Here is a 15,001-nt window from a genome sequence, read left to right as displayed (position 1 = left end):
AAAGAATGAAGATTCCTGGGAAAGGTGATGCTGTTTAAACAAAAAAAAAAAACCTAACATTTTCTATTTTATGCTAAAACTACAAGAGATCATGCATCTGACATCCCATACCAGAGTATGATTATGTTTGCCATGTAATGCCACTGTTAAATTCCTGCCCTGTTATACTGCAGCCATTTCTAACCTGCTGCACTGAAACTGGCTCTGATCTGCACTTAGAATTAACCTCACTGGCCACATCCACAAAACATGCAGCAGGAAATAGTGCTGCATATGCACACAGCGTTACTCACCAAGCTGGCTGGGCCTGTTTGTAGGTCAGAAGGCCTCTCTCTGTAGCAGCACATTGTGTGGAAACACCCAGGGCCCAAGAGAAAGTGCAGAGGGAGCACCCAGGGACAGTACCACTGTATGACTTTGTGTTCAACGTGTGCTTGTGTGCATTGTCTTTCCATTGTCTCTATCTGCAGCATGTATGTGTTCAGTGTGCATGAGCTTGTGTGTGTGTGTGTGTCATTGTCCCTGACTGAATGAGGCCTTTATTTTCTATGAGGGAGGGATGCACACGAGCTGCGCACACATACGCACACACACACCAGATTGTGCTCGAGTACATATTTGCACCCACAGAGCATGTGACCGGCCTAATCGGACCCTCACCAGATCCTCTTCTTCACACACAAACACACATATATACCATCCCTACCCCAACCCTCTATACACACACACACACACACACACACATGCATGTGACACCTTGCTTAATCATACCCCAGCCCACATCCCTACACAAACACATTTTATTTCCTTTTTGAGACTGTAAACACTCATCAAACCCAGCTTTCACACAAAGCACTCTCACGTGTGCAACTTGTACACACACACATATACAAAAACACACCTGAGTGTGAGCAGCTGGTGTGTGCGTTTGTGTAGTGGAGGATCTGGCTGGGATGTGTGTGTAACAGCCAATGCTGACGAAAGAGGTAGAAAATAAACACGGGGCTCATGGGGAGTATTGTAATCCCAACTTCCTGTCACAGTCAGCGCCTATTTACAGCCCAACAATGGGCAAAGCACAGGCTGTGCACGCACACACAAGCGGGCCGGTTCAATTCATTAATTCATTTTTAGTGTTGAAGTGTGTGGAGTGATACTGAAATAGATTGGTGAGCTTGTACAGATTTCATATTATAGGTAACATTGTACAGAAAGTTGGTGACGGAATACATTTAACACATTCTTGTTAACTTTTTCCATCTTTACGACTAAGGCTTGGTATCAAACCGTAATAGTATTTTCTATACAGACCAAAATTTGTCTGTTTGCATCCAATGCTTTGTTCTGATATTCTTGTTTTAGACCTTGAGTATATTTTTTATAGCAGTGGTGGTAACATTTTACTCCATAAAGTAATTTCTAAGATATTAAAACCCTCATTGGGGTAACGATCATGATTGTATAGGTTGTAAACAAACCTCCAGGATAGCCAAACTTATTTGATGCCTGAATGATTGTCTTACCACTCAGTTTTGTTGTCCCGTTCGACCTATTTTTAGCGACATTACTGCGCTCTGGGATCTTAGTGATGACTGTGATGTTATTATGTTATTATATCTGATAGAGTCGACAGATAGAGCTACAAAAGTAAACTTTTATAAATTAAATTTGTAATAAACAGTAGTTTTCCTTTAGTTTGATAAGATTGCGGTGTTTCAGACATTTGGTGTGTTGTGGTAAATTAATAGGAGGTTTTAGGTAAGAAAAAATGTTTATAGTACTTAAAGTTAAACATCAGAAAAAATAGTTTTAATACTGGGGCCAAAGTTCAGGTATTGTACTGACATCAGTATAAAAAATGTCAAATAACACCCCAGTAAATCATAATACTGTGGTATTTTCCTGTGGATGGCTTCAAATATTACTGAAGTGCTGTTTTGAAATGTCTATGTTCATTCATTGCCTTTGAGTTGAGTTCCTGCACTCCCGTGTTTCTCTCTCTCTCTTTCGCTCTCTTTCTCTCTTCTTTGATCATACTGTTTTGGATCACAGCAGGTCTGTGTAATCGTAGCCTTAATCCCTGGCCTAGAATCACACACAGTAACAACTGAGTTGATAGAAAGCCTCCCCTCTGTTTCCCTGAAGGCTTTGCCTAAATCCATACTTGCATTGATTGTTCAATCTACTCTTTTGGTTAAACAGAGAGCGGGATAAAGCTGCATCTTACTGGATGATACACTTTTGGGTGTGTGGGGGCATACATGTGTTTGAGTATGCCTGAATGAGATGGCAGTTATAGAGTCAGGATATGGGAGAGGTGTGTGTGTGTGTGTGTGTGTGTGTGTGTGTGTGTGTGTGTGTGTGTGTGCCTGTGTGTAAGGCGAGTGTGGTGGGCAGCTAAACACAGGCACTCAAAGAATCTCTTTCTTCTCTTTTGAAGTGAGTTCAAATGCTCTTCAAAGACTGTCTGCCCGTATGACGGCGCAGGAGGAGGGGGCATGGAGAAAGAATGGGAGACCATGTGCTCTAAACACAGCTTCAGTTACCGTGGCTAGGATTACGCAAAGTTGTTGTCTGCTTCCAACTATGCATTTCAGCATTCAGTGTATTAACAGCGTGTGTGTGTGTGTGTGTGTGTGTGTGTAGCCAAGCGCACACAAAATTTCAGTTGGCTTCACTCCCTACTAGCCCACTGCCATAAGCCAGGGTCAGACAGATGTATCAGCAAAGTGATATTATCTGAGATATACGTATAAACATATATTTATGCATATTTTAGTTTTCCAGGTTATTAAGTAGACCTATCTAAAACTAGTCTAATGTCTAATACATCAGTCCTGCAATACCTCATTTATATCATTGAGGGTAGACTATATATTAACAAGGGTGTTGTAATATTGTGAAGACCCACTGAATGGGTGAATTCTCTTTTCTATTCTTTTTCTGTGGGAAGCAACTAGTAACATAATAAAAAGGAGGGGGTCAAAAGTTTAAAAAGTTTGAACTTGAACTTTGAATTTTCCCTTGAGGCTTCACAGTGATTTGCAGAAAAAACTGACAACATCAAAGTGACACAGTGGTGGGGCAAGAGGTTTAGCCTTTACCTGCTATGGATAAATGTCTATGGGGGAGAAGGTCCTTCTTGAGTTTCTGGGATCCTTCCTATGTATGACACTTGTCTCTACGATTACAGGCACAAACAAAATGAAGTGCTGCTTGGCACAGAGTCACGTAAACTGTAGGAGAACACTGTAGGCTGCTTATTTACAGTGTTTGCTAACAAGCATGCTACTCACTAGCGACGAGCGAGAAGTGGCGGAGGCGATGTCAAACGGTTTGTTTTGCTTCCAGCAGATCTTCACAGTTACACTGCATTAGTTTTAGATAGGCACAAGCAGTATTTCATGAAATTTTGCTCCAATTACGTTGTAATGATGGTGTGTGATAAACAAAGTAAATTACTTTTAGCTACATGGGATTTAGTTTGTTTTCTACCCTTGTAATCTATTTTTATATTGGACCCTTGTGTGTGCCATAGCACAGCTTGTTGACTTTTCTATCATCGGCTAATTCGATCATAGTCCTGTTGTGGTTTTAATTCTGCTTGACTTCCTGTCTGTCTCTGTCCGTCCCCTCACTCTCAACTGCCTCTCTCCCCTCCTTCCCAGCCCTTGTGAGTGTCTCCCCTAGAGCAGAAATTACATGCTGCTTTGTGCCTGGCGTAAACAATGTTTTCAACAGTGCAGGCCTGTCCTGTCTCTCTGTCTCTGTCTCTGTCTCTCTCTCGCTCTCTCTCTCTCTCTCTCTTTCTCTCTCTCTCTCGCTCTCTCTCTCTCTCTCTCTCTCTCTCTCTGCCTCTCTCTCTCACCCTCTCCCATCGCCTCAGGGGACATGTGAGTGGGAATAAAGAGGGGGAGGTGGATTGATCAGAGGAAGAGAGAGAGAGACAGAGAGAGGTATCAGTAGGATAAAGGGAGGAGAGGGGGAGGGTTTAAGTGAAAAAGAGCAACAGTCTGTTCCCAGAGAAAAAACGGCCCAACAAGTCTGTGTAATAAGCATAATAAGGGGGGGGTTTAAGGGCAACACCTCCCCACCACCAAACAGACACACACACACACACACACCACCGTCTGGATAACTACCATTCAGTGTAATGATAGTCAATGGGCTCTGATTAACTCAGCATTACCTACATACCCTGAAGCCCCTATCTTTGCCAGCACACTTCACTTAACTTGTACCAGCAGACACATGCTGGAGGAAGAGAAAGCGTAGTGTAGGGCTATAAAAGCAGGTAGGCATGCAGACATGATGTGTAAAGAACAGTCTGGTTAAATCTTGTGTTTAATAGCCAGGGGTAGAGTTGAAAGGATAGGTGGTGGTTTTGGTGGGCAAGGCGGGTCAAGCTTATTCTCTCGCTGACTGACAGACACACCGTCTCTGTTCGTTACTTGCTCTTTATCCCCTCCTCTTTCCGTCACTCCGTCTCTTTTACTGTGTGAGGGTTGGCAGCCGGGGATCTAGAGGTTACATAAAGTGGATGTGGATCTGCGGAAGAAAGCAGAGAGATGTTACATAAAGAGCTGTAGCTGGACAAAGGTTAATAAAAATGGAGCCTTGTACTGTAGGCAGGAGCCATGGGAGAGAGAAAGCTTGAAAAAAAAAATAGAGAATGGCCATTACATAAACAGATAAAGATGGGGTGAATTATTGGTGGCTTTGCTTTGGTGTTACATAAAGAGACGGGTCCATCTAGCAAAATGAAAGGCAGAATGTGTTATTATGTGTGACTCTCATCTGACAAAATCTGAATTTAGAAGACCCAAAAAGACGCATTTCTCTAATCCCTAGCTTTCTTTTAAACAGATATACATAAGTGACGGTACTACACATGCACAATCCACACAAAGTAACACAAGAGTCACACACACCTGTCAAACATGCATACTACTGCTCACACACCCTTGCACCCTTACAATCCACACAGGCTCAAAATAGCCCAACATTTGGCCACGGCGGTAGCACTGCATACATTGACCTCTGATCTCTTAATTGTTTGTTTATCCCCACACACAACATCACTCTGCTGCTCCGTAGCTCAGTCCATCACTGCTCCTCATTTCTGCCCCCCTCCACTCCCGCCATACCCCCCCACCCCTCCTGTTCTGGGTCTGCTTTGTGCAAATGTCATACAACACTCTGTAATATCTATCATTAGAAGGGGGGGGGGGTCGAGATGAAAGACTCATGATTATTAAAGTGTGTTCTTGACTGTGCAAGCTCATCTGTCATAGTCTCAATGAATTCAATTCACAACATAATATTTTAAAATGAGGTGTGTGTTTTAATTGAAATGTTTCAGTGTTGTTAAAAGCTTGTATTTATATTTCTCTGTGGTATACAGCAAAATCTTGGCATAAGATCATATGCAGTCAGTTATTTAGCTCCGACGTGTGTTTACATTTGTCTTTACATGTATTAGACGTATGAGCACAGTGACTTTCCTTAATAGCTTTATTTATCATGTCTGTTTTATGCTGTTTTCTAGATACTACTACAACAAGAGAATCCTTCATAAGACCAAAGGCAAGAGGTTCACCTATAAGTTCAACTTCAATAAACTGGTTTTGGTCAACTACCCTTTCATCGACATGGGCTCCACTGGTAAGCCTGGACAGTCTTGCGCCGTGTGTGTGCATGCTCAGATATCTCCTAATCCTAAAGAAGGATAGCATGATTACATAGGATTATACAAGCGAACATTGTATGTTATTTCTCAGTATTCTCCCCCTCTTTTTTCCCTATTCCTCCCTCCCTTGTCTTGACATCTCCAGGAAGCAGTGTCCCTCAGAGTGCCCCTCCTGTCCCCACCGGTGCAACGACCCACTTCCGCTTTCCTCCTTCAACACCCTCTGAAGTCCTCTCCCCCAATGAGGACCTGCGCAGCCCCGGTGGCATGTTCAGCTCTGTGGCTCGACGAATGGCCCGTGGCTCCGTCAGCGACTGCAGCGACGGCACTTCGGTCAACTCTGAGATTGAGGAGGGCAACACAGGAGCAGGAGAGGAGAGGGGAGAGAGGGGTGTGAGCGGAGGAGGAGGAGGACCTGGCGGTGGAGGAGGCTATCGGAGTATCATCCATCCTCGTCTGTCTCATGAAACCCTGTTCCGCATGTATGGAGGACCAGGCAACCCAGCTGCTCACCCAGGCTCCCGTGGTCCTGCAGGGCACCGGATCCACACAGAGCCCCTGTCCCCCTTCCCTGTGTCCCCTCTGCCAGGGCCAGGAGGAGCTGGCCTCTTAGCCCCTCCTCTATCCCCAGCGCTCTCCATGACCCCCACATCTCACCTCACCTACACTCCCTCGCCCACCCTGTCCCCTATGCTAGGCTCCCACTTTTCCTTCAACCCAGAGGACATGAAGCGCTACCTGCAGGCCCACACCCAGTCAGTGTACAACTACGGCCTCAGCCCGAGAGCTTTCCTCCAGTACCCCAACATCGTCATCCCTCAGCCCCACCGGCCCGCCACAGACAAAGCTGGTCTGAGTGGAGAAAGAGGAGCGGCCGAGAGAGCAGAAAGAGCAGCGACAGCAGGCGGAGGAGAGAGGGGAGGGGAACGGCACCACCACCCACCTCTGGCTCACTCCGCCCACCACCACCCGCATCCACCTCACTCTGCCCACCCTCACCCCCATTCCCATCCCATGCATCACCCACTCCATCTTGGTGAGGAGCCTCCGCACATGTCACCCTTCAAGTTCAAATTGCAGCCGCCGCCACTGGGCAGGAAGCAAAGGGAGACTCAAGGGCAGAACAAACCCAGGCAGAGCTCGCTGTCCTCAGGCTCAGGATCCGGGTCCATGTCATCTACCTCTGGCCTGGGATCCTCACTGTCATTCGGGAGTGACCTGAGCTCAGCCAGCGGCTCAGGCCTCATTTCTGCCTCCTCCTCAACGCAGTCTCTAAACAGTGCAGGACTTCCGAAGATAAAGGTGAGACACACTGATCTGTGCAGTACTCTGAAATCTATGCAGGGTAAATGTTTGACATGAATCACACCACAAGACGTTTTGAAATTGTTTTTAAAATTCACTTGTATAATGAATCTACACAATTACCAACAGTAAGTCTTGTTTTTAGTAAAGCTTGAATAATTTATATCATTAAAAGTGAAATTTATGTTGTTAAAATGAGCTCCAGTGGTATTCACCATTTCTTGAACATTGAACTAAAATGTTTTACTAATTCATTGTGAATGAGTTTTACATTTTCTCTTTTCCTCTTGTGTTCATTGTCTTTATCCCTTCTTTTACCTCACTGTCCAGGTGGAGCCCATCTCTGACATAGAGTCGGAGGAAGAGGTGGAGGTGACTGACATTAGTGATGAGGACCCAGATGAAAGAGATGAAGAGTTTGAGCTCTTCTCCCCTCGCCACCTCAGAGCCCCTAACCACCACCACCTTGCTAACGGCACAGCCGCACCACAACATCAACCCCATCCTGATGAAGACCTGGATGAGGACGTCTTCAAAGCCCCTGCTCCGCCTCCACCTGGCCTGATGCCTTTTTTTACCTCGCAGCACGCACACTCCAATGCGCATCGTGGGCTGCCCACCCTCAAGATTGAACCCACCGAGCCAGGGGAGAGCAACACGCCCCCACCTCAGGTGGGCTCGGGAGGAGCTCCTCAGACCAAGTGCATCCCCCTGAAGCTGCGCTTCAAAAGGCGCTGGAGCGAAGACCAGCGCATGGAGGCCTCACAGGAAGAGTCAGATGACAAGAAAGTACGACCAGAGGAGGAGAGGGAAAGAGAGAGGCAAAGTAATGGACAAATGGAGATGGAGGAGGACGGGACAGGCAGTGGAGAGGGGGACAGTCCTCCCCCATTGGCATACGAGGGCTCTTTAGCCACACCATTGGCCTCACACCGGAGGGTGAGCGCAGAGCTGCATCGTGCCACTGCACAGCTGTCCCTGGAGAACAAAGACTGCTGATGAGACACACAGCCCAAACACTACTGCTCCAGTAGCACAGGAGGTGGTGCAGGAGTATGTAAATGGTTCCTCTGTAATCCCTCTCCCAAACTGACAAACTAGATTCCTGAAACCTCCAGTGAGCTGAGAGCACAGTCCAACATACACACATATAAAACCAACACCTCAATGATAGCCCAACTCCTGTTTTGTCAGACCCCCTCCCCCAATGTTCTGTCTGAATCAAGGCTCTTCTGGGACACATCCTTTGGGAGGAGGGACTCACTCAGACTCAGCCAACCCAGACTCAGTGACTGTACGGGGGCTGAAATCAAAGGGATGCTCCCTCATGCAACTTGGCCACAAGTTCACCTCCCGCCAGGCCAGTGAAGCTCCAGATGCCCTGTCCCAGTAGCACAGCTCCTGCCTTCAGGCCCCCACCAGTAGGATCAGCAGCCAGTTAACACTTTCCTCAGGGGACACACACTCCCTTACAGCCCAGCAACACACCCAGGATGACAAAGTGCACACTCTCCGCTATGCTACTTTTCCTATAAGACGACAGGACTTTGATAAGTGCCTGCATCTAAAACCCACAGCCCTGGAGTGACATGGAAGAGAGCAAAGATGGGAGAGTGTCAGGGAGGAGGACTGCTTTGAGTAATCATCCTTTAACTCATGAAAGCTTTGCAACATCTGGCAGATACTGAAAAATCATGAGGACAAAAAGGAAAGTGTGTCTCTCAGACTGAAGAGTGGGGCTGTTGCTGTTGTCTGACTGACTCTTAAACCTGGCCCACTCCACTCAGGGAAGCCTATTGCTGTATGTTTATTGGATTCATGCACACAAACACACAACGCAAAAAAAAAAAACAACAACAACAACAGTGAATGGGACTTGGGGACTATGGACACTAAACAGTGTTCACAGTGACGCAAGACCATACACACTCACAAACATGCACTCACGCATACACAGACTTTGACTCTCTGGCACACTGTTCTCTCAGAGCTTATGACTTTTTTATAACCTTCCTTCTGTCTCTCTCCTGTCCTGCCCCTCTTTCTCTTGCGGACCACCTGTGGAAAGATCATGACTCCACTCACAGAAAAAACAGGAGATGGAAAAGAGGAGAGTGAAGACGAGCTGCTGAGGGGACCACTAGGGGGAAGGCAGCAGGGGGAGGAAGGATTTGAGGGGGCTCCAGTAACTTTTACCTAACCTCCTCACCTCACCTAACATGGCCTGTACACTGAAAATAGTTTCCCTCAAGTCCCAGCAGCACAGAATCCTAGTTCACCAGCTATAGCTCCTCTAACAATCATAGATAGTGTTAAACTAAACCAGCAGACACACACAGACACACACACACACAGACACACACACACACACACACACACACACACACAGCACTGCCTTTAGCTCTTAAACATGCTCCTTCTCTTTGTCTGGACCTCCAGCTCTCCCTGTAGTGGTGTCATCCTCAGGTCCTGAGAGTGTGTGAGACTTCCGGGCCTGTTAACTACACGAGTGTGAGAGCCTGAGAGAGCAGGGAAAACACACACACACACACACACACACACACACACACACACACACACACACACACACACACACACACACACACACACTGCCTCTATATGCCTTGTTTTTATAGCATGTACAAAAGTGCAAACTGAGCTCTAATAACACACATTCAGACTATATCTTTATATATTCTAAATGAAATTATTATAGATAAGTGAGATTTTAAAAGAACCATAGCATTTAAATGATATGATTGATTCAGGATTTTTTGTAAGTGGATTATTTTGAGTGGTAAGTGTCATGCCACTCATTGGGTAATATAGTATGGAGAGTGGGTGGGCAGAATGAAGAGGGGTTGAGGGTCCAGGATTTTCTTGTACATTTGTTTCATAGACAAACAAGCCAGAGAAAAACAGCACAGGCCAGTCCACCAGCAAGGAAAAAAAAAACAGGACTTGAACAGACTGCTAATGATTCAGACGTGTGGTTCACTCTGCTGTTCACTTCATTTGCAGTAGCTTGCCCTTTCAGCACACAGCCCTCTGCTCTTTCCTGTCTGTACAGTCTAGCTCAGCTCATTGGGGTTCTCCCCAGCCTGAGCTGTCCTGGCCCCAGGCCTCTCAAGGTCCTGTGTGTGTGTGTGTGTGTGTGTGTGTGTGTGTGTGTGTGTGTGTGTGTGTGTGTGTGTGTGTGTGTGTGTGTGTGTGTGTGTTTGGTGGGTGTGTGGGTGTATGAGATAACTCATGGGTTATTAGTGTATTAGTAATCCTGTCTTTTCTCTAAGGCCAGTTAGCATAATGCTCCTAAGTTCGCAGCAGCTCTGGATTTGAGCAAAGGGGGGGGGGGCTTAAGGGGTTAATCATTATTGTAAGATAGCCCAAAACAGTCAGACACGTGAGGCCCTGTCCTGAAACGCCCTCTCCTCAAGCTATGCACGCACACGCACGCACACACACACAAAAACACACACACACGTTTGTGATTATGTTTTAACATCCTGGAGCTTTTTGTCTCTGCAGCCTGGTCATCCAGGCGTCTGATTGGTTAACTGAGCTCTGACCAGAGAGAGGCCTGTCCCCGCCTGGCCAGCGACAAGACGGATCTATAGCAGAGAACTGTGAGATAGATGGCCTCCAGGCAGTCTGTGTAGCTGAGCTGATCGAATTTCCTCATCAGACCCCTGTGGTCTGGACTGGAGCGTGTCACAACACAAACACAAACACACCTACACACACACACACACACACACACACCCACACACCCACACACCCTCACTCCCACCAAGTCCTGTGTCTGTATTTGAACTGACAGCTGCCTTATTACTACTTTTCATATCTCAGCAGCAGATGAGGCATCAGTCCACCTGCTCTGCACTCTTTCTCTGTTCTGTTTCATTTTTTCCCTTGCTCTGTGTCAGGCGTTGTCTGACTTCCTGCTAACTGCGGCGTGATCTTACTCAGTCATGATATTGCAGGGTAAAAAGATTGACTGGCGTCTGATTGTAACACAGGCTCTCTCTCAACCTCTACAGTCAAAGAACGGTAGACAAACAGCACAAAGATTACATTTCTCTATCAAAAGAATAAAGGTTTCTCAGTTTATTTTTTTGATGTCAATATTGCTATTGATTATTGTTGTTGTTATTATTGTTCTCATTGGGTTATTTACCTCTCCACCTGGCATTATTACTATTCCATGGTTCTGTTAGCTGTTGCTTTTTATGTTGTGTACATCACTTTGGATGATGTGGAAACCCCCAAACTCCATTCCCTGTTTCAAACCTTCAAGCCCCTGAACCAGAAATCTTTTTCCTGTCTTTAATTTTTACAAATGTAATATAACTAAAATGTGTAATATTAATTTTGATGCTGACAGAGAAATAACATCGGGGACTGAGAGGGAAGAGCAGTGTCGGAGGATTTTATTTAGCAGCAGAGGGGAAGTGATTTTATCTTTTTTGTCATGTATTGTAATTTTTATTTTATAATGTTACCTTTTTCTCTCTCTGTCTTGTATATTTTTTCATTTTTTGGGGGGAGGGTTGGGTTGTATCATTTTAAAAGAAGAAAAAAGATGTGTATTGTTTTACTGTTTAAAGGTCTATCCTCTCCCTCTTTCAGTCTCTTCTTCTTTCGCCTCGTCTCCCCCGAGCAGTTACATAACACTCAGATGGAGAGATGAGAGTTAATACCATGATGTAACATTGAATTTCTCCACTTCTTTCGTGTTTTTTTTCCAAACTTGTAATTAAGCTGTAATCAGGGTTAATTAAAACCGGTTAAAACCCAATATGAATATCACTGTGTTTGTTTATGCCTGTCTCTCACGCACATCCATATTTATAAATGACATGCAATCAGACAGCAGAGTTTTATTACCAGGGTATTTGTAAACAAGGAGATTAACCCCTGACTTTTTGTCTAGTCAACAGCAAGCCGACAGTTATATGAGGCCGTTTGGTCTTTCAAGATTACTGTAAATTACATTGGAAACAAAATGACCCTAAACTACACTGTACTTTACTTAAATGTTTTTCAAAAGTGGTCTCCACGACTTCACTCTCTAGGAGCGAATATCTTAAAGCAAAAGCAAATCTCAGGTAGGGCGCTTTCTTCTCCATCACTGAAGTACTATAAGGCTGCAACCAACATTTTCTTTAATTATCACTTGTTCTGACAGTTAATTTCTTTAATAAAGGCCCATCATCATTCCCTGATGCCTGAGTGAACATTCAAGTAGCTTCTTTCTTTTTTTTTGTCTGACCAACAGTCAAAAACCCAAAGATGGTGAGTTCACTATCATAGAAAACGAGGAAACTAGTACATATTCACATTTCAGAGGCTTGTTTCCAGGGAATTATAATAGTTAATATTTAATCAGTTATCAAATTTTTTCCCATTTGTCTCCCAATCAACTAATCAATGTATCACTTAATCATGATTGGTTGATTTCTAGCAAACGATGAAACTGCACAGTGAAAGTCAGTAGAGTTGGAGGTTAATTTGGTTCTGTTAAATGATATCAAATCAATCACCCAGTTCAACCTGTAAACCTCCCTTATTAGCACATTTAATTTGTGCAAGAAACTCAAGTGTATAAATACCAGACTATTTCTTGGCTGTAAGCACTAACGTCCTCTCCTCTGGTTGCCTGCCAACAGCGCATGGTCCAAATCATAACCCCATATGACCAATAAAGAAAAGCACTTTGTCTGCAGTGTTGCCGCCCACCCACATAATGTTCACATAAGACTCAGCCATTTACCTTTACCGAGACGTCAGTACTCGCTCCTTTGTGTAAAGCACACTTGCAGCAACATATTGTATTAAAGAGGCGGAGGATGAGTTGTTGGAGTGATGGCGAAGAGTTGTTGCTCTAGAATACCCCATAAATTTTAGTGTCATATAAAATGTTTAAAGCAAAAAAAATGCAAGAAACACCAACAAAAACCCAGCTTCAGCCTTCGTACACGCAGGTACACAGAAACATTTACATACGTTTGAACAAAAGCAAACTATAACTAAAATTAACAAATGAAAATGACAAAACTGTAGCAGCATTTTGACCATTGTGTAAGGAAATAAAATAACATCTGAAGTAGATGTAAAGACTGAAGTCTGTATTTTCATGAAAATATGAAGAGAACCACATTTAACGCTGTTTTTTTTTTGTCCTGTGGTTCAGTTAAAGTCCACTTAAGTATTTTGGCCGGTTCAGAAAACGTGCAGTTTAAACTTTAAATCTTATATATGTTTTGACAGGATAAATTATGTGAACAAGTTAATACGAAACGTCTTTAGCCTCTGATGCTGAATCAACACCTCTCTGATAGTATTTATAAACTTGCCAAACAACTAAAACAAAGTTTACTCTTCATGTTGTTCACGTGTTTTCATCGACAAGTTGAGTAAAAACAATAGTAAAAGACAGAGGGAATTTTACATGCAAAGGACTGTAACTGGAAGATAGACATTTATCTGTATCTTATCTATCTATTATCCTCAGATCAACTTCACATCGGATTTGTGTACTGAACAACGACTGTGGATTTTACACTGGAATCGGTGTAGGGTGCAATCACTATACTGACAGTTTCTTCATTTCCAGGGAATTACTGGTAAGTTTCACCTCTTCGGGCTTCTAACAGTCATTCAAATGAGTCATTCACAGAGGAGAAAATCCCTCTGGTTGACCTCCTCTCAGGTCATAGACATATTCAGCCTGTGAGGAGGGGTCACAAGCAGACACTGGTTCATTTTAAACAGTCGCCAGCCAAAAAGGTTGGGAACCTCTGCTTTAAATGATTCACCCACACAGACGCCTCTGTGTTCCTAAAATATCAGTGTGTGATATATGACTCATGTAACCTGGTTTTACCCGCTTTGACCTTGGTCAGGGTCACTTTATACATGTATACAGTGTGTGTGTGTGTGTGTGTGTGTGTGTGTGTGTGTGTGTGTGTGTGTGTGTGTGTGTGTGTGTGTGTGTTTGTGAGTGTGTGTGTGTAGATTCCTGGACCCCACTGTTGACACACCAGTCATCCAGGTTCTCCATTCACAGCAGAGGAGAGAGAGAAAGAGAAAGAGACCACAGGAGCCACTGTGCTCTCTCACCTGTGCCACATCCCTCTCCCTTTGCTTCCTCTGAGCGCCTGCTTTCGCGGAAATCTGCGCAGAGCCGGCTCTCTTTTCCACATATAACCACAACCTGTGCATTGTGCAGACACTGCACAGCAAGAAGCCTTTGTGATTTACACACACACACACACACACACAGGAGTATTGCATCTACTGCCAGAGTGACGGTACGATGAGATACAGGAGGTATGCTAGTAAATTCACCACATCCTCCACCATACAGAGAAAAACTGCACCACACAGGATTGATGCACTTTCACAGTGACGGCACTTTGTCACATCGAGCACAGACGTGTGCATGCATTGATGTGGTTTGTTTGAAGCTCTGGTACTTGTATTTCCTTTTTCTCCTTCCTTCCCGCCAGTCTTTCTGTTCAACCTATATGACCCTGAAAAGAAATATGTTCATTTTTGTCTCATTTAGACGACTGAAATATCATTGACTGACCAGAGGTGTAAAGGGTAAATAACACTCAGTGAAACAGGCCCAACTTGACTATATCATACACCCCTAGAATAAAACTGGTTCAGTTTGCTCCCTCAGTTTGCTCATTTCCCATTGACTGTCTCCCCCTGTTGTCGGAATTCTTCACTGCACATTATCCAGCTTTAAGTTCATAGTTGAAGTTGAAGTACTGTATTTCTCAGTTCTGTTAACTGTGATCAAGGTGTACCTAATAAACTGGGTACTGAGCTACTTGCATATTATAAACACTGTTGATTATGCAGTTATGAAAGGCTGATTGGACTGATTTGTGGTTAAAAGCACAACATTTTATTATTGTACAAGTAAAAGTTCATATAATTTGGTGTTGTAGTATAGAACAGTATACTTATATACTGCTTATAGATAGATAGATAGAT

At 44.3% G+C, this 15,001-nt stretch overlaps 1 protein-coding gene across 1 annotated transcript in view; it reads left to right on the top strand.

Moving 5' to 3' along the window:
• The window catches only part of erfl3 (Ets2 repressor factor like 3), a 51,382-nt gene extending 39,587 nt beyond the window's left edge, over window positions 1–11,795 (top strand). Inside the window, exons 3-5 of the mRNA XM_056380223.1 lie at window positions 5,549–5,664; window positions 5,835–6,991; window positions 7,325–11,795. Of these exons, the coding sequence (XP_056236198.1) occupies window positions 5,549–5,664; window positions 5,835–6,991; window positions 7,325–7,993 (1,942 nt within the window). The 3' untranslated portion in view covers window positions 7,994–11,795. The remainder of the gene's footprint in view (window positions 1–5,548; window positions 5,665–5,834; window positions 6,992–7,324) is intronic.
• The last annotated feature ends 3,206 nt before the right edge of the window (window positions 11,796–15,001 follow it).

Source organism: Seriola aureovittata, chromosome 7, assembly GCF_021018895.1.
Source record: "Seriola aureovittata isolate HTS-2021-v1 ecotype China chromosome 7, ASM2101889v1, whole genome shotgun sequence".
Taxonomy (NCBI): domain Eukaryota; kingdom Metazoa; phylum Chordata; class Actinopteri; order Carangiformes; family Carangidae; genus Seriola; species Seriola aureovittata.
This window is presented reverse-complemented; position numbering and strand designations above follow the sequence as displayed.